Source organism: Ammospiza nelsoni, chromosome 11 (assembly GCF_027579445.1).
Source record: "Ammospiza nelsoni isolate bAmmNel1 chromosome 11, bAmmNel1.pri, whole genome shotgun sequence".
Classification (NCBI taxonomy): Eukaryota; Metazoa; Chordata; class Aves; order Passeriformes; family Passerellidae; genus Ammospiza; species Ammospiza nelsoni.
The window spans coordinates 9,313,227-9,336,636 of record NC_080643.1 but is presented as its reverse complement, the minus strand read 5'-3'; the positions used below and the strand labels follow the sequence as shown (position 1 = coordinate 9,336,636).

Below are 23,410 nucleotides of genomic sequence, written 5' to 3'. Positions count from 1 at the left end.
TCCAACCTTAATAATTCTGTGATTCTGTGCAAGTACGAGTTTCCTATAGACTGCTTTAGTCCTGCAGACTTTTGGGCTCAGCTTCTCCTGAGCTGGATCTTTTTCTTCAGAGCTGTAAGAGGTGACAATCCTTTAAGTTGAGTCACAAAAGCATGATGGGATGTTGCAGGATAAAAATGTGACCTAAAGTGGCTGTGACTCTGAATTCTCACCATCTGGCAGCCACACTGGCTGCAAAATCAGGGACAGTGATTCAAACAGTGCAGCAGTGCTCTCCTGGATGCAGTGTCCTGGCAAGAGGCTCTGTGACCATGAGCAGCCTGTTTGCACCAAGGGTATTTCAGGTCCTTAGCAAGTACTGTGTTATCTTGTGTCTTCCCTCCACAGAACAGGCTGTCCAGAGAATTCCCTCTTCCCAGCCTGGTGCTGCAAAGAGCAAAGTGTTACCACAGAGCTTTAGAAGTTTCTGGGGTTGGGTGTGTGGTTCAAAACCAGTCTTAAAATTATGGTTTTCCTTTCACTAGCTAAAGTTGACTGTACAGTACTTGTGGGAAGGGTAAAGAGCAGACTTGGAGCAGGATGAGTGTGAGGGTAGGAATATGTAAGAGTTGGGAAGAAGGAGACTGCCCAGCTTGATGTCCTGATTTCACTGTATTTCTTAGGCATACCCTGTAAGTCCTTTGAAAGGCCACATGGAATGACAAGTGATTTTTAGGGGAGCTTAAGGGGGTTAAATATTGAACAGGTATGAGCAGATGAATCCTCTTTCAAAATGATGTAGAGTACCTTTATACCAATTGATCCAATGGAGCAGTGGATGCACAGGGTGGGAGGAAAAGGCAGTCTGTCTGTGATTCCTGGTGCACAATCCCAGGGTCCCAGCTGCATGGTTTGGCTTGAGTGGGCTGACCATAATGTGATGTCTTATTAACAAGTGTGTCCAATGAAATGTAAATGTCCCAACAAACCTGATCCTGCACCATTCAGCGCACGGTAGCGCTTGTCCTTCACATTGTATCCAACACCGTGGAAAGGTCTGTGCCAGCCCCAGCCTGCTCCAGTCAGGGCTGAGTGCAAGCGGCTGTCAACGGACATTTTATGCAGGAACAGTTTTAACTTCTTTTCAGTGGTGGCAGCTTGTGCTGTATGTAAGGATAATGCTAATTAATTTCACATTTTTCTGCCTCCCAACCAACTAATGCATAAGGTATGCCCTTTTCCTTAGTTAGATCTGCCTCTGGGTTTCAGTTCAAAAAGGGATGCTAAAATTGAGTTTTACAGTTCAATACAATCTCTTGAACTGGGGAAAAAAACCCCCAGCTTGTTTTTATAAGAATTTCAGACCCAGTTCATTTGTTCAGTTTGCTGGAGATTCGTTAGTTATGAGATGCAGGAGGCTCTGTAGATGCTGTTTAGTGACTTGATAAATTGGAAGTGTGAAACATTTCTACGAGGCTTGGGAAGGCTGCATGTCTTCTGTGGGTGTAGCTTTCAAGGCATGTATCTTGTCCTTTTGTTTTTAGTCCTCTTCATGCATAGATATAGCTTGTCCTATTGTTGTTTCCTACCTGTGCAGATAGGATACCCACAGCAGAATTCACAGCAGCAGCTGCTGCATTTCATTAAGACACTGGATGATTCCTCAAGTGCATTTTCTGCAACGTTGCCAAGATGTTATTCATTGCAAGCAATTCAAAGAGCTTCTATGTAAATTTATATAAGTACTTCATACAGACAGCCCCTGAGAGGCCACGGCTGGGCTGTGCCAGTGCTGGGAGAGCTTGCTCAGGTCATGTTGGTTTATGGTAGATAAATGTTGTGTGTGAGGTGACTTACCCTTGGCATTGCATAAAGGCAACAGCAGTGCTGAGCACGACTGGCTTACAAATATTTCTGACTTATATGTGGACATTTTTTAAGCAGTCTTTGAAACATCAGCCAGTAGTGGGGTCATTAGGCTCCAGAATTTGTACAAAGGTTGCAAAAGATATCTAGAATCCCATTCAAAATAAGCAGTTAATGCTTTGGAGCATGAAATTTTGGCAGTGTCCTGCTTCCTAATAAATCTTAAAGGAATTGGATAGCTGAAGAAATAGAAGTCTTTAAGTTACAAGATGGTTGGAAGAAGTTTAAAAATCAAATGGCGGGTGGTAAGAAAAATGTATACTACTAAAAATGAATGCTAGTTTAGAGAATGGTAAGAACTAGCAATCATTAAAAGCTATAACCACCTCAGACTTTGTCAGAACCTCACACCAAGTGTGCAGAAAAATAATTGAAGTAGTATTTGAAAGGAAAACAATAAAGCACTGGACTGAAAGCAGTGCTAGTCTAACTGGCATGGTTTGTTAATAGGACAGCTGTGTCAAGCCTTGCTTCCCTGCTAAGATAACAATGCATTTGAGAAGGGAACAGGGCAGAGCAGGTTAAATGTATTTTAATGTGGGATTTCCATAGACCTTACCAAAAGCTGCTGATTGCTTCTAGTTTCTCCAGGAAGTAGTCAAGTATTTAAAAAGCAAACAAAGCTGACAACACCACAAACCACACACAAAAAAAAAAAAAGGATTTAAAAAATTTTTAAAAAAGAGAAATGGGAGGAAAGGATAGAGAGGGCCAGGTTTTCCATGGGATCAGTGAGTGGAGATGAGCAGACAGCTCAGGAATGCCATGAGGTGCTGTTATCATGGGTCTGACGGGGGCAGCTCCATTGCCTGGTGCCGGTTGGTACCGCCAGCCTGAGCTGCCAAATGCAAAGCCTCAGACATCAAGCAGAAGGAAAATGTAACCCTGCTCACAGGGAGTCTAAATTGAATCACATTGCCTGAGGCAAGAGGGAGAGCTGGAGTCAGTATGGACTGCACAGTTAATGTGCTGCTCCACGCTTAGCTTTGTCAGAGTAATTAGTAAGGGGCTGGAGAGGAGAGTGAAAACATTATCCATAAGGGATTTCATGATGAAAATCTTGAATTTACACAAGCCACATTGTTTGAAGACAAGACACTGATCAATTAAAAAATGGTGTTTAAGATACTAATTGTTGAATAAACAATCCTACATTCAGTCTCCAAAAGGATACTGTAAAATTGAAATGGACATGGAACAAGGCACTAGGAAAGATATAAAGCACACAGGAACTATCCTAGACAAGACTGAATTTGTTACTTAGGAAAAAGATGAATCATAATGGGGTATCTTTTCTCTGCACACAATAAATAGTAAATAAGTTTGCAGCTTTCGTTGTCCCCTCTTTATAATGCAGTAAGTGAAGGTTTGGTGGCATTGGGAGGGAACTAACTGGAACAGAAGAATGATTGATGTTTCTGCACAGAGCAGTGGAGTTAATATTCAGAACTCTCACAAGACTTAGAAGGATTGAAGCAGTGTGCAATGATGTCTCTTGTATGTGCTCTCTGACTCCTAAGTGCAGTTAGTTAGCTCTTTGGAGCAGGTTGTGTCCCACCCTGTGTTTATGTATGTCCTGATGCACTGGGATTCTACTTCAGGCTTAGAATTTAACTTGTAGGGGTTACAGCAAAACCATGCAAATGGCTTGAGGTAAAACTTGTCACAAGGTGGCTTTGCACTGGAAACAGAAATTCTCTTCTTTTTCCTTTGTTCAGAAAAACACAACTAATCTTCCCCAAAGCAGTGTCATGTCAATGTGTTACAGCAGTGTTTTTTGGAGAACTTGAGGGAGTTTCAACGCATTTCATTACTGAGGCTGAATGAACTGGCTGAAATGTCTGCAAGATTCTGTGAGGGTGCAGACAGCCAACATACTTAAACTAATTATTAAAATATGGGTGGTTTTGCCCTCAGTAAAAAAAGCTTAAGAGGGGTTAAAGCTGAATTCACTGCTGGAGAATTTGGGTAGAAGAGGGAATGGTGGGAAGCGTTAAGTGTGCTAATGTTACTTGTATCTCTTTTTTTGGTACTGATTTCCCTGTTCTTTTCACTCCTCCAAAAAGGACACCCTGTATGCCTACCCCTGTGGCTCTGACCACACTCCCAGCCCCATGGCCAGCCGGGTACCCTTGGAAGCTGCCCCGCTCCTGGAGAAAAGTGAGGCTCGTCTGACAGCTGTGGCAGTGAATGTGGAAGATGGCCACACCATTGCTTTTCTGGGAGACAGCAGAGGAAGGCTGCACAAGGTATGATCTGCATGCAGCAAAAAGGATTAAACTAACCAGGGGTGCTCAGGTAAAAGGGGAAAAGGGCAGTTTCTTTTTGCTGGGAAGTTGGGTTCCTAGTAAAGATCATTGCTATCACATGGTCTCTTCTCATCCTGTACTGCCTGTTGAAAATGTGAATGCCCCAAACGTGGTCACATTGCCTTTGGTTACATCTGCACTGAGCCAGCAGCAAGGCTGGTGCATCCTACACGGTTTGCACAGGTATTTCTCGGCATGTGCTTCACATGGCTGAAGTCACTGCAGAGAGGTTCTGGTGGGAGATTAAAATCCTTGCACACAGCAGCAGTTCCAGTTTGTTCCTGTTGTAGAACAGGTGCCCCCAGCTCCTGTGGTGGTGCTTTGCCTGCTCACAACTGTGGCTCTCTTGCAGGTGTACTTGGGAGCCCAGGGAGAGGCACACACCTATGCTTCAGTGTCTATCCAGGTGAACAGCATGGTGAGTGGAGACCTGCTGTTCGACCAGTTGCAGGAGCACCTCTTTGTCATGACCCAGTCAATGGTAAGAGCAATACAATCCTTTCCACAGAGGAGCTGAAAACACTGGATGTCCAGACAAACTGCTGGCAGGAGCAGGGGAGGCAGGGGAACTGCACCTGGCTAAGCCTGTGCTGGGCAGCAGCTGCCTGCCAGTCTTACAGGAATGGGAACCTTTCCCAAAAGCTGGAGGAAGCATGGAGAAAGCCTTGTTAGCCTAATCCGTGGCTTGTTTGCGTGTGCATTTTCTGAAGTCTGTCAGGCTGTATCAGCAGTGATGGAGGAATGTGAACTGCAGGCTGTAAAAAGCTGCTCTGCTGGCATGAGTACAAGGGACCACCAATTCCTGGATTCCTGTGTTGAGCAGGAACTGTTTGGACAACAGTTTGCATCTCCACTTGAGCAGAAAAAAGCCTCTGGGTTCACATGTGACCCATCTTGGTTTTGCAGGAATTTAAAAAGAGAAAAGAGAGATTTTGTGTCACTTCTGTTTTTAATCAGTTAAAAGATCAGGCTGTTCTTCTGTAACCTACAAAGAGCAGAAATGTGTGGGAAATGTCTTCAGATAGCAGAGGTGTTCTCTGACCAGGGATATAATAATAGTCTTGCAGATGAAATCAGGCTGTGAAAGGACACCTTTCTCTTTACCCCTGCTTTCTGTAATTCCTTTTGTGCCTAGAGGCAGTTGGAGGAGAAGAGGCATTGCAATGCCTCAGGCTTTTGAGATATTGGTGTCTGCTGAGTAGGAAGTCCAGCTATGGATACTTTATTTGAGAGGATTTTTACCACCACTTGTATCAGCTCCTTGAACTGGAAAGAAAAGGATCCTCCTAGCAAAGGAAAAACAGTCCTTGAGTTACTCTGAAGGAAAGAACAAACAAAAAATGAGAGCCAGTGCTTCCCTTTACTCCCCCAGTGCACTTTGAGATACTTGTAAAATTTGTAACACTTCAAAGCAGGAGTTGAAATCTGTGAGTGGAAGAAGATTAGGGAAATCTGAAATATATCCTTAACAGTAGTTATTCTACCAATTAAAGTATGCAAATTAAATCATGTACTTAGCAAAAGTAATAGGTCTGGGATTAGAAGTTGGTATTTCAAAGTAGCTGACAGTAGTAGCTGAAGTGTAGTAGCAGATTAAAGAGGGCAAGAGGCTGAAATCAGCAAGGATGGTAAGTTAAGAATTTTGCAAGTAAAATTTACCCTGAGATGGCAGAAAGTTTTTGTTTCCCATTGATCAAAGCTTCAGGGTCTACTTTGAGTCAAAATTATAGTTCTGCCAGGTAGAGCTGGGCAATAGTGCAGATGGATTCAGAGGCCTTAGCTCCAGCTTCAGTCACCTGTGTGTCAGGAGAGGTGATCTCACATGACAGAGTACAGAAAAGCAAAAGAGTGGATGATATTCAGTTAGCTACACTATAATTCACTTTGTTAAAATGCAGTTTTATGACTAAATACAATTTCCTCCTTGCAAAATGTGTTGCAGAATAACCAATGAATAGCAATGCAGTTTGCTTTCCTCAGTGTCTCTCTACAGCCTGATGCTTAGATGTCCTTCACCAGTATGTGAAATGGCCATTCACATGGACTCTGGAGACTTGTTCTCATTTTGTTTGTCTTTAAGGGAGAATAAACTGAGATCAAAAAGTTGTTTTGATGAGCATGTGGATGATGAGACTTGCAAGTTAGGCATAAGAAGCTAGTGACCTGGGAGCTGTGTTGTGTGTGCTGTGTTTTCCACTTTTCATTTCTTTCTCTGACAGGTGGTAAAGGTTCCCATAATGGAATGTTCCCTGTACTTGGACTGTGAATCCTGTCTGGCACTGAAAGATCCCTACTGTGGCTGGTGTGTCCTTCAGGGAAGGTACGATAGATCCCTCTTCACCTGCAAGGATTTTCGAGGGAAGGTGCCTAGGGATTGTCTTTGCTTCCTCTCTTCCTTATTTCTGTGTCTAGATTTTATCTATTTTTAGTTCCTTTATAGGATATTTGCTCTAACTTACCATTCCTCTCTCGGCTTCCCTAAAACACTGCCAGCAGCAATAGCAGTTGCATATAAGGGCATCTTTCCATTGTTTTTTGGGTCTTTGGCACCACTCACAATTCACCTGTTCATCAGATTTCAGCCTGATTTTAGTCTGACTTCAGCTCAAACTACCACATTGCAAGTTTAGAGAAACTATCTTGTCCCTTCTTTTGGTGTCTTTATTTAGCACTACTTGTTCCCCTACTGACGTTGCTTAATGAGACATGGTTTATTCCAGTGTCTGTCTGTGTCTGCTGGCTCTGCTTCTCTGTAGAGAGTCACAGGAATTAGTTCATGACCCCTGAAGCCCAAAAGTGCTTACCCATCTATAATTTCACAACAGCTCATCCTGTTATTGAAGGTGGTGGGAGGCTGGGACTTCAGTGGCTTGTGCAGCAGCTTCCCCAAGACTCTAGCAAGGCTTGAGACAGGCAGTGTCTGCTTGCAAGCCAAGCACAAGCTGCTGCTCAGGTCCCTCACAGGGCTTCTTGCTGCTTCCCTGCAGGTGCAGCCGTCGCTCCGAGTGCTTGCGGTCCAGGCTGAGTGAGCAGTGGCTCTGGAGCTTCAACTCTACACAGCAGTGTCTGTCTGTCCAGTCACTAACTCCAGCCAACATCAGCAGAGAGGAAAAGAGAAATGTGAGTGGGGGTTATCCTCTGATGGTGCTCAAGCTTATGGAAAGTCCTCTGCAAACTGAGGAGTCATAAGTCTTTGTGTTGCTTTCACTGGGGTGCTGAAACACTGAACTTTCAGGCACATTGTCTGCCTCACATGAGGGACTTATCTCCTGAGGCAGCTAAGCTGTTGATTCAGTTGTTTGGTTGTTTCTTTGTTTTCTCTGAAACTAAATGTCCTTGCCTGCTAAGAGTTGCTGGGTATTCTGGAGTATGTGATGCCTGCTTGGATGGGGATCCTCCTTGTTTTAGTATCTATAAGGTGTCTGTATCTGTGCTTTCAGTGTTTCTGTCACTTGCTGTCAGGAAGGCCTGAAAGGAGTGGCCCAAAATTACAGCTCCTGTCTGGCATGTGATAGCTGACAGAAAAGCTAAGAAGGTGCTGGAGTGATTTGAAGTCTGTCGTTGTGTCAGGAGGTGGCAAGAACCTGTCTTTTGCTAGAGGCTTGGGCAATGGGGGAAGTTGTCAGTTGCTGGAGGGATGCCAAGTTCAGTTCAGGAATAGCAAGAGATGATGAATGGAACAGTCAGTCCTAGGAGACATTATAGGAAAATGAGCATTTTTGTAGGTAACTACTTTATGAGATTCTTGAAAAAACAGGACAAGAAAATTATATTAAATGAAGGCAAATTATTTACTGGATATTACTGAACTGACAGATATTCTTGGCCATCTCGGACTTACCTTCTCTGCGTGAGGAAGAATTTTACTCGTGTTATTTCGAAGATTATGAAAGCCCAGCAGTTCTGACAGAGTCAGGAATCATGTGCCCCTCTCCAGATCCCAGCCAAGCACCAGCTTTGCCAACAGGAACAGGTTAGTGAAATGCTTTAAATGGAGCGTGATAGCTCTGATAACATTGTTGGGAGAAAGTATGTTGTGGGCCATCTTATTGGCAGGATTAACAGCCATGAATGTATGTGGACTGTCAGCAGGTGTTCATTTCATTCCTCATAATATCTGTTTGCTTTCTACTTGTGTCACACACATCCTGTGCTATTTTGGGCTGTTGCCAAATTCCAGTGCCAAATTCTGATAGTTGGAAAGGAGATCCTGTTTGAAGGGGTGTATGCAAATCTGAATGTGATCTGAAATGCAGTCTAGAGATTGGCTGGTTTGGTAGCTTTTTCCTAAATCTGGGGAGAAAACTCTCATAAATATTGCTTTATTATTAAAACCAAGCAAAATGCAGCCTTCTCAAAATCCATGTAGTGGGAGAAGGAAGTACACATAAGGAAAGGCGAGAGGAGACCTTAAAGTCTCTTAAAGAAGAGTCCTTAAAGATATAAATAAATCTGCAATGCGGCATAACCTGAGAAAATACCCAGTCAGCCTGTGAACAATAGCTGGCTGAGGATTGCTGATTGGCCACTCTAAAGAACCTGGAAAGTTCTCAATTTGTTTTCTTTGCATTGGATTTTACCCAGCCTGTCAGTGTGAGCTCTGATGAGCTGATCTCTTCAAAGAGCTTGTTCATCTGAAGTAAAAGGCAGGTGTCCATTGGGACACATTCCACACCATTCACCTAAATGGCTGAACAGATTTTTCTGTGCAAGTATGCGGCTGGCTAATAGGTATGAAGCAATCTCCATGGACATAACATGACACCAGAACTCAGCTAACACACTCATTCAAACTCCTTCATTTTCAATATTGTTTGCAGCATTTTAATGCCTGGCTTTCACACTGCTTTAGTCTGGAACAAACCCACCAGATCTCCATTCAGGGTGGTCAGGCAGAGGGAAGAGGGCTTCATGCAGTGCCACTGCAGGCAGAGTGGGCAGGATTTGCTTCTGTGTGTAGTCATATGGACTTGAATGTAAGCACAGTTGAGAAAAATCAGTGTAGATAAAGCCACAGTCTAGTTCTCATTATTCTAGGCTTCAGATATTCTTATCAGCTCCTTTGTAAGTCAGCCTTGGTTTTATTGCAAGATACCTTTCCTACATTACTCTCATATTGTGTCTGAGACTTATCAAGTGGCTCCTGTTGTGTAGCATGAGCTTGCTGGTGGATGGTTTCTGTGTTTGATCTATTTGTGTTGTCCCTTTGCTTCCGCAGTGCTTCTCCCACTCAGTGAGCTATGGCCAGGCCTTCCTAGCACAGAGCTTTGCTGTTTAACTGTGCCAGCTTCTTCTTCGTGTTCTCTTGTTTCTCAGACTTCCTCTCTCCTTCACTGTATTGTTATTCCTTCTCTGGCTTCTGTACTCTGCTAAGATGAATTTGAAGCTGGTAACCAGATTCATACATTGTTTGCTAAATGAGATCTCATTAGGGCCTCAGATACCAACACTTTCCTATTCCTACTTATAATACTTTCCCCAGTTCACTAAAATATTTGCCATTTTCTTGCTTTATTTTAAAGGTTGCATACCAGCTCATCCATCATGTGTAGCTCTTGAGCTCCAAGTTAGTAGCACAAACTGTTGCTCTCAATCTGCAAGTGCTCGACCTCATCCTCTGTACTGTCAAACAGCATTATTGGCAGTCATGGGAAATAATGGCCTTTCTGGAGAAAGGAGTATTTATAAATATGGTGTCATAACCCTGAAATCCTGGGAGGTGTTAGCCCTTCCACCAGTGCCAAATGCAATCACCTCTGTGACAGTGATAGGAGTTGGCAGCATTGCAGTGACTCCAGCCTCCAGCTGCATAGGATATGCCCCTATTTTCTGCACATCCTGGGTTTCAATGCACCCCCCATCACTGTTTTGTTAGCATACTGCTGCCCTGGCCATCCTGTTGGGAACCCAGCTTAGACCTGACTGGTTCTTCACATGTTGATTATTTTGCTGACTAGAGATTGCTTGCAAGAGGAGCTCTGAAATCTCATTCTGAGAGGAACAGTGCACAAGGTTCTTGTTACTTTCTTTTATTGCAAACTGCCTGAGAGAAACAGCAGCTCCTGGGATTGAGCAGAGAATGCAGTATGCTCCCATTATTTGGAGAACTAGTAACCAGCTCTAAGGTTGAAGGCATTTGTCTGGGACAAGGTTAATAATCTGATTTAGTACTGTCTCATGCAAAATATCTCCTTCCAGCTGATGCTATCATCTGCAGTAAGATTTGACCATCTTTAAAGCTATTTGGTCAACAGAAAACAGTGACAGTCTCTTCCCAAAGAGAACAGGGCTATCCTGAGGGTTGTAATTGATGTGAGACCTGAATTTTAAAGCAGATAAGCCTTCAGTCGTGTCAAGTAAGATTACAAATCTTACAAACCTCTTCCCTGACTCACTTCTTAGTCTGGTCATAGAACAAAGCTCTCAAGGTAAAGGCAGCATGTGAAGGGCACATCAGTTCTAAGGTTTCATTTTCCTTTGGATGACAAAAGAAGGCAATCAGCTTTGAGCCTCAATGTTGCTTCTTCCTGTAATACAGAGATGGCAGTGGAATTACAGAGATAAAGGTGGGCAGATCTTCAGACTAGGCTTCTTTCCCATGGGTTGGCAAGAGCTATCACAAACTACTCCTGATGAACTTGTCCAACGTGTTTTTAGTGTCCGTAGGATAATCAAGCGATTCAGATGCTAAAAGCATGGAAGGGAATCTGCCTCAGTGTTTGACAGTGTCTATCCTAAAGCATTCTGCATCTCCTAACAGTATGGCAAACTTGTAGGGGCTCCATTTCTAAGAAATTTTTATTTTCATTTTCAGATCATGTCACCATAAAGCTTGTAGTGCGTTTCCATGACATCTTCATTGCTTCTGTGGACTTCTCTTTCTATGACTGTGCTGCAGTGGCCCTGCTGTGGAAATCGGCACCGTGAGCACCTGCTTTTTCTCTTCTGTAGTTTTAGGGAGGGTGGCTGTCCCTTTCTGGGTTGTCCTGTCTTAGCAGCTGCTTTTCTGACATTCCTCCAGGTGCCAGAAGTGTGTGAGCAGTCTCTGGGGATGTAACTGGTGCATCCAGCAGCACCTCTGCACCCACAAAGCAACCTGTGAGGAGGGAACCATTATCTACAATGAAAGGGTATGTCTCCTGCTCAGTCCTACTCCAGTGTGCTCTCACAGCCCCAGTGGGTCAGATCTCTTCTCAGGAAAAATAGCAGCTGTCAGTCACATCAAGCAAGGAGATGAGCTGTTGGAGCAGAGGAGCTCTCCTTGGAGTGACATGAGGCTCTGCATCCCTGATAGATACTACAGGTTTCTGGGGAAGTACCATCAGATGAAGCAGGTCACTGTCCTGGGGCTATGCAGCCAGTGTTGTCAAAGTGGAAGGACAAGAGCAAGCTGGCAGGGAGGTGGAACACATGCCCTGTGTGTGGCTGTCACAGGTGGCCTTGCATTTTTGTGGAGGATGAAGCAGACCTCCCTCTGAGAGGAGGCCAGTGCAGGCATCTGTGGGAAGAGGGAGTGTTGCTGGATCTTCTGCACTGTGAACATTCCCCAATCCCATCGCACAAGATGGTACAAGATATAGCTCTCATTAAAATCCAGAGGGTGGAACAGTGTCTTGTCTATGGGAAGTCATACAGAGTGTTTTTCTGCTTGGGCTTTACTGTTTCATTTCTTTCCCTCTTCTCTTCTCACCGTGTTTTTTCTTTCTAGGCTCAGATCCCAACCTCGATCGTGTATCCCTCTTCAGCTGCTCCCCTCACCAAATCCTCCACTGCAGCCCCCACCATGGCCACAAAAGCTGTCACCACCCCTGTGCCCGTGAGCCCCAGCACTGTGCCCCACACGGAGGCCATCCACGTCACGCCCTCCGCAGCCTGGGAGGTGACCACGGAGCCGGCGCGTAGCCCCAGCTACACCCACGTGAGCCTGCCCACCGAGGGCGCCTCCCTGCACGCTGCCACGGAGGCCCCGCTGCCGCCTCCGGCAGACAAACCTGTCACTGTGCCAGAGACAACTTCTCCTGCATCTGTGCTCTCCAGCCCGTCTAAGAACATGGATCACATGGCCTTGCCCACTGAAGGGCCAGCCAAAGCCCAGGAGGCCCAGCACACAGACCCACCCACCACTACCCTCGGGGGTAGCCCTCTGCACACATCTCCAGCGGCAGCTGTAACACCTTCCCCTCATGTCACGACTTTCAAGTGGCCTCCAAGTCCTTTTCCTACCACAGAGGCACTGACATCTGCCATCTCATCTCCCCAGACCCCCAGCCAGGTGCCAGGGAGCCCTGTTGTCTCTGACGATGCTCCTGGATTGCCAGGAACTGAGCTCCCTGTTTCAGGGCTCCCAACATCGGCTCCCCCACAGTGGTTGCTGGAGGAGGGCACAGAGCTCCAGGACACAGAGGACTGGATGGATTTGCTGCAGGCTGAGAATGACACATCTCTTTTCTCTGCTTCTACTCTTCTGTCGGGTGATGGTGATTCTTCAGAGAGGGATGTCCCTGACTTTCCCAGGATCCTTCACCCTGACCTCGACTATCAGTATGATGCCCCTGAGTTTTGGGAGGAGGTAAGTTACTGGCCTTTTGTAATTCATGGTCTAAGACTGTAACTCTTTGAAGTTTTCTTACAGGTTGCTGATCTGAAATCTACAGATTTCAGCACATAGGAGGGGTTGTGTCCTGTGTTTTTTTTTTTACAGAGTGAGGAGCCTAGCTGGGGTCCAAATGCATGTCCCTGTGTGCAGGGAATCCAGGGATCTTCACTGTTTCCAGTTAACGTGGCGAGGAAGATAACCCTGCTGGGAAAGAACTTCCACCTCTATCAGGTAGGCAGCTCAATGCCATCACCATCAAGCAATTGCATTAATGCAGGGCACTGTTTGGGCAACCTGGCCACTGGGCTGCTAAAAATATGTGTAAGATACAGGTGTGACTCTGCCTAGGTTTCTCCTAGAGGAATAACCTATTTCTGTGCATAAAGAATTCCATAACTGGATGTCTTCATGTGTAGAAGGTCACCCAGAGAAAGGGAGAGTACAGGTGTGCACCAACCTGCTGGAGGAGATTTGCATGTATTTGGATTAAATTGCACCTGTGCTGCACTGCAGATGGTAGTTCTTGGAATAACTTTCTGCTGAATCCATCCTGTTTGTTTGTCTCTCCATAAGCTAAAGACAAGTCATCTGTTCCCTTTACTTTCTGGCATGCTTACATTAATGTGGCTATTCCTGCCATACCTGAAACTTCTGCAGTGGGGAAAACCACTGTTGACAGCTGTTTCTTGGGTGTGCCCCTGATAAAAATTCTCTTTGCTTCTCAAGACAGATGATTTAGTAACCTTTGACAAAAAAAACAACTCAGAACATGCAGCCCACAGTCTAATTGTTACTTTATACATTAAAGCTGACATACTGCACTGCTCAGAGGAGCAGAGCTGGTTCCAGAGAGATGCATATCTAGCTTTTTTACAGGAAGTATCTAAGCTATTTGGTGGAAAGTTTACAGGAAAGAGACAGGGAGGAGAAATACACACTTAATGGTTTTGACATGCTCTCTCCTAATCTGTGTACTCTATTCTTCATCTCCAGCTAGTGTTTCACAGGGATGTACTGGCATAACTTCACAGTCCCACTATTTGGTTTTTTTTTATTTCTCTCTCTGTGCTAAGTTCTCCACACAGTGGCACACACACTCCTTTCTGGGTGTTTTGTGTTGGTTTGCCCTTCACACATGGAGGCAGTCACTGCATAGAGAGCCCTTGAATATAGAATAGAGTTGGCATAACGAGGGGAACGAGAGGAGCATGCTACTGGCTTGGTGGCTTGGGGAAGGGTGCTGAACTGGAGAGGGGCTGGATGACACCTGTGCAGCCCAAAGCTCTGTGTCACTGAGGAATGGTGCCATGTGTCTCCTCCTGCAGGACCAGCAGTGGGACTATGAGTGTGTCTTGAATTTGGAGGGGAGGACAGTGGTGATGGAAGCTTATGTGGAAGGAGAAGAAACAAACAAGTCCCTGTGTTATATCACCTGCCAGATGAACCAGGTGAGTGCTGTGCCATTTCACAGTTCATGCAGGTTTTGCTCAGCAGGAGAATAGGATGGAAGGCAAGCTCTGGAGAAAAGAGCATATTTTGCAAAAGTATTTGTAGTCTATTTAGCACTCTGGGGCCTTTAGCTATGATGCTGCTGCCTGCCAGTACTAGTACCTTCAACTTCAGGAAGATTGTGCAGCCTGAGCCACATGATCTGTTGCTGCACTAGCTGTGGCAGGGATGGTGCTGTCTCTGAACTGGCCAGCATGGTGCCACTCCTGCTTTAGCTTGAGGCACTGTTGTTTGTCATTCTCTGCGTCGTGACTCCTGTGATGATTGTTCTTTTGTGAGAAGAAAAATGCTGGTTTGTAGTACTGATTTTGTCCTTGGTGATAGAAGCAGGCCTGTGGATTATAAAATTATCAGGGAAAGCTAAAACAGACATGTACACTTCTGGATGCTGTGTGAATTTTACTTAAGGCAAGATTTGCAAGCAGAGATGTTATTTTTACTTCACAAACTCATATAGTTAAGGGGGAAGAACAACACAGGCTCTTGTGCACAAGCCCTGCAGACCAATTGTGATCCTACATTGTCAACTCTACTGAAATTATATAAATGCCAGCTTGAGCAGCTTTCTGAGCAGGTGGCTTGTAGATAGGAATTGGCCACTTAGGAATGCAGTTAGGAAGTTAGACGAGTATTGTTGTGAGCACAGACTGGGTTTTCAGTGTTCATCTTGGTGAACCTAAACCTGCTGCTCTTTCTAGAGCAGAATTGTGACTGTGAACCATGTCTGCATGCATGGAAGTTCCATGTAGGCTGTTTGTGCCATGTGCTGTTCAGTATTGAGGCTTCTTGCCCATTCAGCTGGTTTGTTTTTGCCTGAGTTAAGTCCTCTTGATGATCTTTGTCTTTGCAGTACAGTTACACAGCACCTCAACTCGAATTCAATGCTGTGGTGTTTGTGCAGAGGCGACGGCACCTTCGAGTGGACAGTGCTGCAGATCTTCATGGTAGGAGTGCAACACCTTCCCAGTAAAAACACAGCAGATGAGGTGGAAGGGAATTGAGAAATCCTCAAATGAGGCTTTTTATACTTGTGGTAGTCCTATCACAAGAAAACTAAGGAAAGCAGAGCTGCACTTGTGTCACTTGTCACAGGGGCAGGAGGAGGAGTGGGGTCTGTACAAGACACCAGGTTGCTGGGTTATGCTGTGCCCTGTGGGGATGTTTGCAGGTACCTCTGAATTTTTCTCCTTTGCAGTGACTTTTTACAACTGCTCTGTGGGACACACTGATTGTAGCCGCTGCCAAACAGCTGACTCAAAGTACAACTGTGTGTGGTGTGGAGGTGACAACCCCAGCTGTATCTTCAGGGGCTCTTGCAAAGAAGAAATTGAAGACCTGTGTCCAGCACCTCTCATTCATTCTGTGAGTAATTTGCTCACTGGTGTACTGCACACAGGGCAAGGAGGGCTCCGTTCTGCAGTGGAAATCAAAGGGCTGTGAACTCAGCAAACAGTGCAGCTCTTTCATTTATTGACCTTCTGAAGAAGAACTTCAGTTGGAGTCCCTGGTGTTGTGAGAATTCTAGACTGTTGTTGCTGGGCTTTCAGTTTGCTAATAGAGAACAGTGGGGAATGATTCATTTGTATCTCAGCTGAAACTGGCACACCAGAATCATTCAGGAGCTGGGAAATGGTCCACAGGATGGATCCTCCAACTGTCCTGAGCCAGACCCTGGAACAGGTTGGCCCAACTAAGCCTGGGGCAGAGGAGGGTAAAACCTAATGGCAACAGCACAGCAATGATGGGAAAGGCATGACAGGTTCCTGGAAATAATTATTTTTTGTCTGTTTATTTTAAATGTTTCTTGCTAACTGCCACATGACAAGTGTCTGTAGCCATGTGTCCCTTTTGCTGTCAGCTTGTCCTCCCTTCAGTGGCACACAACATCCATGTGCTGCATCTTGTCTTAGTTTACCTTGGATGCTGCTCAGGGACAGAGCTTTGACATTTGTGCAGCATGCAATTCATTGTTGTCCTGATGCTGAGGGGGGAATGGTGCTTGCTGCTTCAATACTAGTAACATGTATTGGCTTGTGCATTCCCACTCTTCAGCAGAAATGCCCTGTGGAGTGGTCAGCATGTTGATGGGAAGGCAAAGTAGGACAGTCTTTGCCTTCTAAGTGGATTATCACCTCTGGGTGGGGACTGCTGGCATCAGCGAGGTCTGAGAAAGAAGGCTCCAACTGTGATGTTCTTTATGGCCTTTCTTCTAGTGAGACTGCAGCCTGGGACTAATCCAAGCCAGTAAAAGGAGTCAACAGCAGTGACCTGAACAGGCAGAGTTTGCACCAGGGCAGCTGAAGGGCCCTGTGCTGTAGATCAGTCACCAGACTGTGGAGGTCTGAGATGCTGTGACATTTACACGTGCGCGGATGTCTTTGCAGGTGTACCCCCTGTCTGGACCAGTGGAAGGTGGCACTAGAATCACCATCACTGGCTCAAACCTCGGGCAGAAACATCAAGACATTGCAGAAACTGTCACTGTTGCAGGAATTCCCTGTGCCGTAGATGCTCAAGAGTATGAGATCTCTAGCAGGTAGAGTATCTGTGAAACCTTCTCCCAGAGGCAGGCGCTGGCTTTTCCCTTGGCTGCTGACCCAGCCTTAGATGTCTTTGCCTTTGCTGTAGTAGCTGCTGAGCCCTGCCCATTCCCAGGAAATGCCCTGAGTAAGGTCACTGTGTGAGTACTTGCTGAGGCAGTGACCCTAGAGAGATAAGGGTGTGTACAAGGTGACAGCCAAACAGTGATGCCTTGTTCCAACCACACTGCCCAGACAGCATGGAGCTGTGGGCTCAGAACCCTGCAATTTCATGGGTGTCTCACTCAGCCACAGGAGATTTCAATAAAGCAAAGGACATGGCTTGTGCAAGTGTCACTGATAGGGAAATAGCCTGACTGTGTTAACACAGGGTGAGGATGGGAGCATGTGGTTGAAGGCAGACCCCTAGACTATCAGTCTTCACTTGCTAGCAAGACTTCCCCCCAGGAACAAACTCAAAGAAAAGATCCTCCCTGCCAGGGACAGATGAGGACATCCTGGTGGGCCCAGTGCCACTCTTTTGGTGGCCAGGAATGCCTGACAGGTCACACAGTGCTTGTAAAAGTAGTGGCAAGGAGAAGGATGAGAAGCAGAAAGACCTATCCTCCTGAATGTGGCTCATGTCAGTGATAGAGAATTGTGCAGCTGGTGTGTCTGGCCAGGGCAGAACGAAATAATAAAGCAGTAGTTAGGTGTTAAGAGGTATGAATGGGGGATAAGGAGAAAAGGACATTTGTGTAGTTGGCCCGTGACAGGGCAGGTAGGTGGGAGCTTTGGACAAGGGAGGGAGAGGAGCCAAACAACCAGCAGGAGAAGAGGAGGGAAATTGTGAGTAAATTCTTGTCAGAGCTATCACAAACATGTTTTTCCATTTCATGGTAGCAGTAATTGTAGCACCCTTCCCTCTAGGAGCCAGGTAAGATCCTGCTGGGAATGGCTTGCTGTGTTGAGCAGTGTTGTCCTGTCTGTGCAGTTTGTTTGTCTGAATCCATCTGCTTTCTGTTTTCATCCTAGAATTACAGCTTAATCTTTCTGGGGTTAGCACTGTCTGTGTTCTGTATCTGTAAATCACCTGGCATCACAGGGTCTTGGTTTGGACTGCACTAAGTTCAAATTCCTCAGCCTCTTTATTTGAGGGGATATAGCTGTGAACCTGGAACCTGCTCCTGAGCAAGGCCCAGACAAAATTAATCTCCTGCTATGCAGGAGGGCTGGGAAGTCTCCTGCAGATTAGCTTTTCTGTTAGCAAATGAGTGCTGTAACATGGGACTCCTTGCTGCTCTGTTCTAAGTACAGTTAGACTTTTTATCTTTTCAGCATCTCCCATAGCAAATTATGTCTGGAAAAAGGGCTGGGAGGAATGGCTGGTGCAGATCAGAAGATCTGGCTGGTTGGAGAGGCCACTTGCTGAAGACCAGTGACAGCTAAACCCAGGTCTTGAGTCTTCTGCATCAGACACAGCACTAATGTGTGGATTGACCACTGCTGGCCTGAGGTCCCTCCAGATGCAACTGATTTTGATCAGCTCTGGAATATAGAAGAGTTCTTGGACTCTGTGTATCTGTGACACAGTGGGATTCATCCTGTCTGTCCCAGAAAGAGTAATTTTAGATAGGATGAGCATGTTTGAAACTGGTCCTTGCTTTTTTCTGCTGCACCTAACCCAGCTTTTTTAGAGGTATTTCTTGATGTTTGGTTGCATATTCTGAGCATCAGATAAGGCTGGAAGAAGGGAACTAATGTTGCTAGATGTTTTTAGGCCGTGCTGCAGTGGATGCAGCTCCCCTGCTCTCCCCTGGTGTGACTTTGTTCTTGGATTGTCCTGCAGCATCGTGTGCGTCACCGGCGGGAGCTGGACCGAGAGGTTTGGGCACATCGTGGTGGAGGTGCCTGGAGGAGGCCGTGGGGTTTCTGGTCATGTTTTCACTTATCAGGTAATAGAACTAAAATACCTCCCCTCTTTTCCCAGTATCTCTGCTAAATGGCTGTTTATTGCATGAACTTACAGGACTCTACCAGGCCCTTGCTGCTGGTATTTTTATCTGATTTTTCTGCTGCTTGTGCTGTGTGGTGTACTGTTTTTTTGTTTTTTTTTTCGTTTGGTTTTGTTTGTTCCTCCCTCACCCCCCTTTGGATTATAAGAACAGCTGTACTGGTAATACTAAAGATCCTGTAGTCGAGTGATTTTATTTCTTTTTTTGACAATGGTAGCTGTTAAATACTTAAGGATACTCTGTATTTTTCCTGTTTCCAACTTGAAGACTTTTTTTTTTTATGACTGAACATCTTACAAAGACTGCTGACTTTTCTTTTGTTAATATGCAAATTGCTGTTTGAACATGCTTTTATCTTCTGACCTTCAGCAGCTGGTGCCAGTAAGTCCAAAATTCCTGTGCATTGTGTGGAGCAATGCTTCCTATCATTTTTAAACATGTTTCTGATAACTTTTTGATATCTTAAACCCAGCAACTATGAAATAATACTTAAGTAACTTTTAAATACAATTGCTTCTTTTTCTTCCTTTCTGTGCAATTTACAAGAGATTCTGACAAGTCTTGAGTTGTTCCATTTTTGGTTCGATAGAACCATTTTATGTACTAGATTATGCTTGTTGCTCCTCTTTTGGTTATCACCAGGATGCTATTTAGAGACTAGCAACGGTGTACATGTTTGCTTTTTATCCTTTAGTCTCTTTCCTCCTTCTTACTTCATGGATCTTGCTTTTTGTTTGTCAGGAGTGACTTACTTGTGTCACTTGGCTAAATTTTGCAGCAGCTCCTCAGTTGTACTAAGTTTTTTTTAGTACAGCACAGGTCTCAACAAAAATTCTTAGGGCTCCCTGCTGCTAATCTCCTCATCTGTTAGGCAAACAAGCAATTTATTTTCTACCTTGTTTTTCTTAAACTGAGTTATTAATCCAGTTACTGATCTGAACAATCCCTTTGGACTGTTAATCCTCAGGTTTGTGTGTGAGGCTCAGAGCTCTGCTGTTTGCAGCATCCATATGCCTTTGGCACTTTGTGGAGAGGTCCTTGATTCATGGTTCTTGCTGGTGTTATTGATCCCTCCTCTGCTCAGTAAAGTAGCTGCTGGAGTACAGCTGAGGCCTGGCTGTAATTTGGATCTGTAGCTTCTATTTTCAGAGCATTGTAGGCTACTGAACACATTCTGCTGTTTTCTTTCCTTGTCTTGTCTTTTGAGGTCCTTGTCATTCACTTCCCTTTTATTTTTTTTTTTCTTCCCTCTTCTAGAATCCAGAGCTGAAATCCATTGTTCCAACCCAGGGTCCCAAAGCAGGAGGAACCTGCCTTACTCTTCTAGGCTCAAAGCTGCTGACTGGGCATCCTAATGAGATCAGTGTCCTGCTTGGAGACCTCCCCTGCCAAATGTAAGATCAGAACTTGCCAGTATGCTATCTGTGCACTGTCCTGAGTCCCTCCTAGATCCTCCCAGGGTGTGATGCTGCATGGAGCAGCTGGAGCTCTGCTTTCCTCTGTGTTTCAGGGGATCTTCCCTGTGAGGGTCATGGCAGCAACCTCAACCATCTTAGATGCTGGCCCACCTTCCCTGGGCATGAGCAGGGCTGCACACCTCTGTTCTGCCTGTCCCTTGACAGGACTGTAACCCACCCTGACACTTTGCTTTTGCTGGTGGGGAGCTGCAGTTGGCTTCTGCAGCCTGATCCCAAGAGCTGCTTGTTTCCTTGCACCCAGGGACACATAAATCTGCCTCACCTCACTGCTGGTGAGGAGGTGCACATGCCTTGGTAGCATGTGTCCAGTCCCTTCAGTCTGGACACTGATTGTACCTGCTTTTTGTCTGTGTGCTGCTCCAAACAGCTGCCCAGCAATTGTTACTTGCACAGATAAGGCACAAGAGCTTTTATCGTGAGAGTCAGGAAAATAGCAGAAGAGGTTTGCAGACTCTCTACGAAGAGAAAGACACAGTACTATAAAATCTGTCTCTGCAGTGGCTGTGTTAATCCCTTGTTTTTCTTGTCTCTCCAAGCCTCTCTGAGATGACAGAGGATCAGCTGGCGTGCCAGACAAGTCCCAGCAATGTGTCCACAGAACTCCCAGTCACCATCAAATACGGGGAGCAGGAGCGGAGATTGGAAGGATCCCTCTTTAGATATACTCTGGATCCCAACATCACTTTTGCAGAGCCACCTAAAAGTTTCCTCAGGTAGAAAGAATGAGTATCCCTTCCCCTGGGCAGTGTGCTGGGGCTGCAGCACCAATGTCTTCTCTCTTGAGTAGCACTTTGGGGTGAAGCCAGGCTTGTCAGAATGAGCATAAACTGAAGGATGGACAGAATTGAGCTAATGAATTACAGGTGAATCAGATCAACTCCTTTTGTCTTTCAGTGGAGGGAGAGTGCTCAGAGTTCATGGATACAACTTGGATGTTGTACAGAAACCAAAGATCCGAGTTACGGTTTCTCCATCTGAACGCCGGCGCCGAGGAGTGGGGCGATGGCGAAGGATCGTCCCGGACTCTGAGTGTCCTGAGGGCTCTCTGTGCAGCATCCAGCAGGTAGCACAGCACTCTGTGGGGGTGTGGGTGCACAAGGGTTGATGTTCCACCTCTGAAGAAGTGGCCTTTCTGTCCCTAGGGCTTTTTTCCTCCCACCACTTGCTGTTATCTGCTTGGATCGTGCTAACAGTCTTGGCCTATGGAAGTGTACTCTGCCAGGCTGAGAGGTTAAGCACTTCCACAAACATTTCCATGGGCTCCGTCTGCCTAGAGATGTGCAGGGCTGTGATGTGGGACAGAAATAGCAATGCAGCAGGGTGGAGATAAAGGAATCTACATCTGAGCCAGAGAGTTTGTGTTGCTCAATGCGTCTGTGCTTCAGATTCTTCCTTTTGCATATTTCAGTCTGTCCCTGTAGTTCCTGGGATGTCTTTCACTCTGACATACAAAACTAGGCAGTGAAATTACCAGCACCACAATTATTTTCTGCTCTCCTCTGCCAGTCTGCTGAGATGGGTCATTACAGAGATATTGATGTGGTCATCAAGGTCACAGAGCATGCAGCAGAGTTTGCAGAGGTAGAGGGTGGTTTGGCTGCCCAAGTACAAGAAGGATTTGCATCATTAGTGCAAATGATGATGGGCTTCCTGTCATAAATGTGCTCCTGATGCACAGGCATCAATAAAAGCTGGTTTTATCAATGTTCTTATGAAAGATTTGTGACTGTAGGGCAGAAAAAAAAATGCTCTAATGCTTTCATTGAATGTACAAAACATATCCAACCAGGCATGGGAACACTTTCACAGAAGCATTCAGACTGGGAAAACAGCCTTGCATTGAAGATGTTTGGTGCTATTCTCTCAGAGCAGGGAAATCTAAAGCTGGTCTCTCTCCAGAATTTGCTGCCAGGGGAATGTCAGAGCTGATTCCCACTGCTGAGACCTTCCAACAAAACCAGTGCTATGAAAGCTTTCCTTTAGAGCAACATGGGGAATTCCTCAGATCTTGGATTTTTCCCCTTTACAGTTAAGCAGGGTTCTTCTGGCATTTCTCCAGACTAGAAGAATGCAGACTGGCCCCAGATTGTTTGGGGTGGAAAGTATTGCCAAGCTGCAGGAGAAGCACTGGTGTTCCATTACTGACACATTTTTTTGCCTTTTCCACTTAGTTTGAAGAACCATGTCTCGTTAACTCTTCCTACCTGATCCTGTGCAAAACTCCAGCCATTAACCTGCTGTTGAGGAGTGTCCGAATCAAACTGGAATTTATTCTGGATAATCTGAGCTTTGATTTCAACTCACTGCATCCCATGCCTTTCTCTTATGAAGTCAATCCCATCCTAAAACCATTGAATGCTGAGGACCCTGCCAAACCATATCGTCACAAGCCAGGAAGTGTCATCTCTGTGGAGGTAAGACAAAAACCAGCTGGAATTCATGTTCCTTGTATGAAATTTTAAGTTTGTGTCATACAGCATCCAAGGTTTTTAAAGCATTTGACAGGTTGCAACCTGTCACAGCACATCTGCTTTGGCCTGTGAGAAACAGTTCATAAGAGGAGGGGAAAAGTGCATCAAAAAAGCCTCCTGAGTCCATAAATAATTTCTAGGGCTTCATAGGGCTTATGGAAACTTCTGTGGTTTGCTTTTGGGGTTTTATTTAATCCTAATAAATTGTTTGTATATGAGATATTAGTACTACATTATCCCCACATCCTGTTCTCAGCTGCTAACTCTATCATAACTACTTCAGTTTCATCCAGAAATAATTTAGGAGTAAAAGAATCCTGCCAGTGGGGAAGACCTGTTACTAAGTGAAGGCAGAAACATCACTCATTAAAGATTATACAGAAGAGCACAGTGACTCTATTTTACTGTACATGCAAGAAAAAAATTGAGGTATTTTGTTTGTATGGAAAGGTACTTTTCAGTCCAGTACTCTTAAAGAAGGTAATGGCTGCAGCTGTAGGTGCAAATTCTCCACATGCTGTCCTTTTGCATATGGGTGAAAAACTCTGAGGATGTAAAAGCATAGAAATGCCTAGACCACTGCCATTGGAGTTGAATGCATCATGGAG

General features: G+C 45.3%; 1 protein-coding gene across 1 annotated transcript in view; it reads left to right on the top strand.

Moving 5' to 3' along the window:
* The window catches only part of PLXNB1 (plexin B1), a 76,691-nt gene that overhangs the window by 39,485 nt on the left and 13,796 nt on the right, over positions 1-23,410 (top strand). Inside the window, exons 4-21 of the mRNA XM_059480245.1 lie at positions 3,972-4,154; positions 4,567-4,695; positions 6,434-6,534; positions 7,202-7,334; positions 8,031-8,187; positions 11,029-11,137; positions 11,236-11,344; positions 11,923-12,783; positions 12,916-13,041; positions 14,136-14,258; positions 15,170-15,263; positions 15,515-15,681; positions 16,704-16,855; positions 18,688-18,793; positions 20,111-20,247; positions 20,868-21,044; positions 21,226-21,394; positions 22,503-22,745. Coding sequence (XP_059336228.1) covers positions 3,972-4,154; positions 4,567-4,695; positions 6,434-6,534; positions 7,202-7,334; positions 8,031-8,187; positions 11,029-11,137; positions 11,236-11,344; positions 11,923-12,783; positions 12,916-13,041; positions 14,136-14,258; positions 15,170-15,263; positions 15,515-15,681; positions 16,704-16,855; positions 18,688-18,793; positions 20,111-20,247; positions 20,868-21,044; positions 21,226-21,394; positions 22,503-22,745 — 3,276 coding nt within the window. The remainder of the gene's footprint in view (positions 1-3,971; positions 4,155-4,566; positions 4,696-6,433; positions 6,535-7,201; positions 7,335-8,030; positions 8,188-11,028; positions 11,138-11,235; positions 11,345-11,922; positions 12,784-12,915; positions 13,042-14,135; positions 14,259-15,169; positions 15,264-15,514; positions 15,682-16,703; positions 16,856-18,687; positions 18,794-20,110; positions 20,248-20,867; positions 21,045-21,225; positions 21,395-22,502; positions 22,746-23,410) is intronic.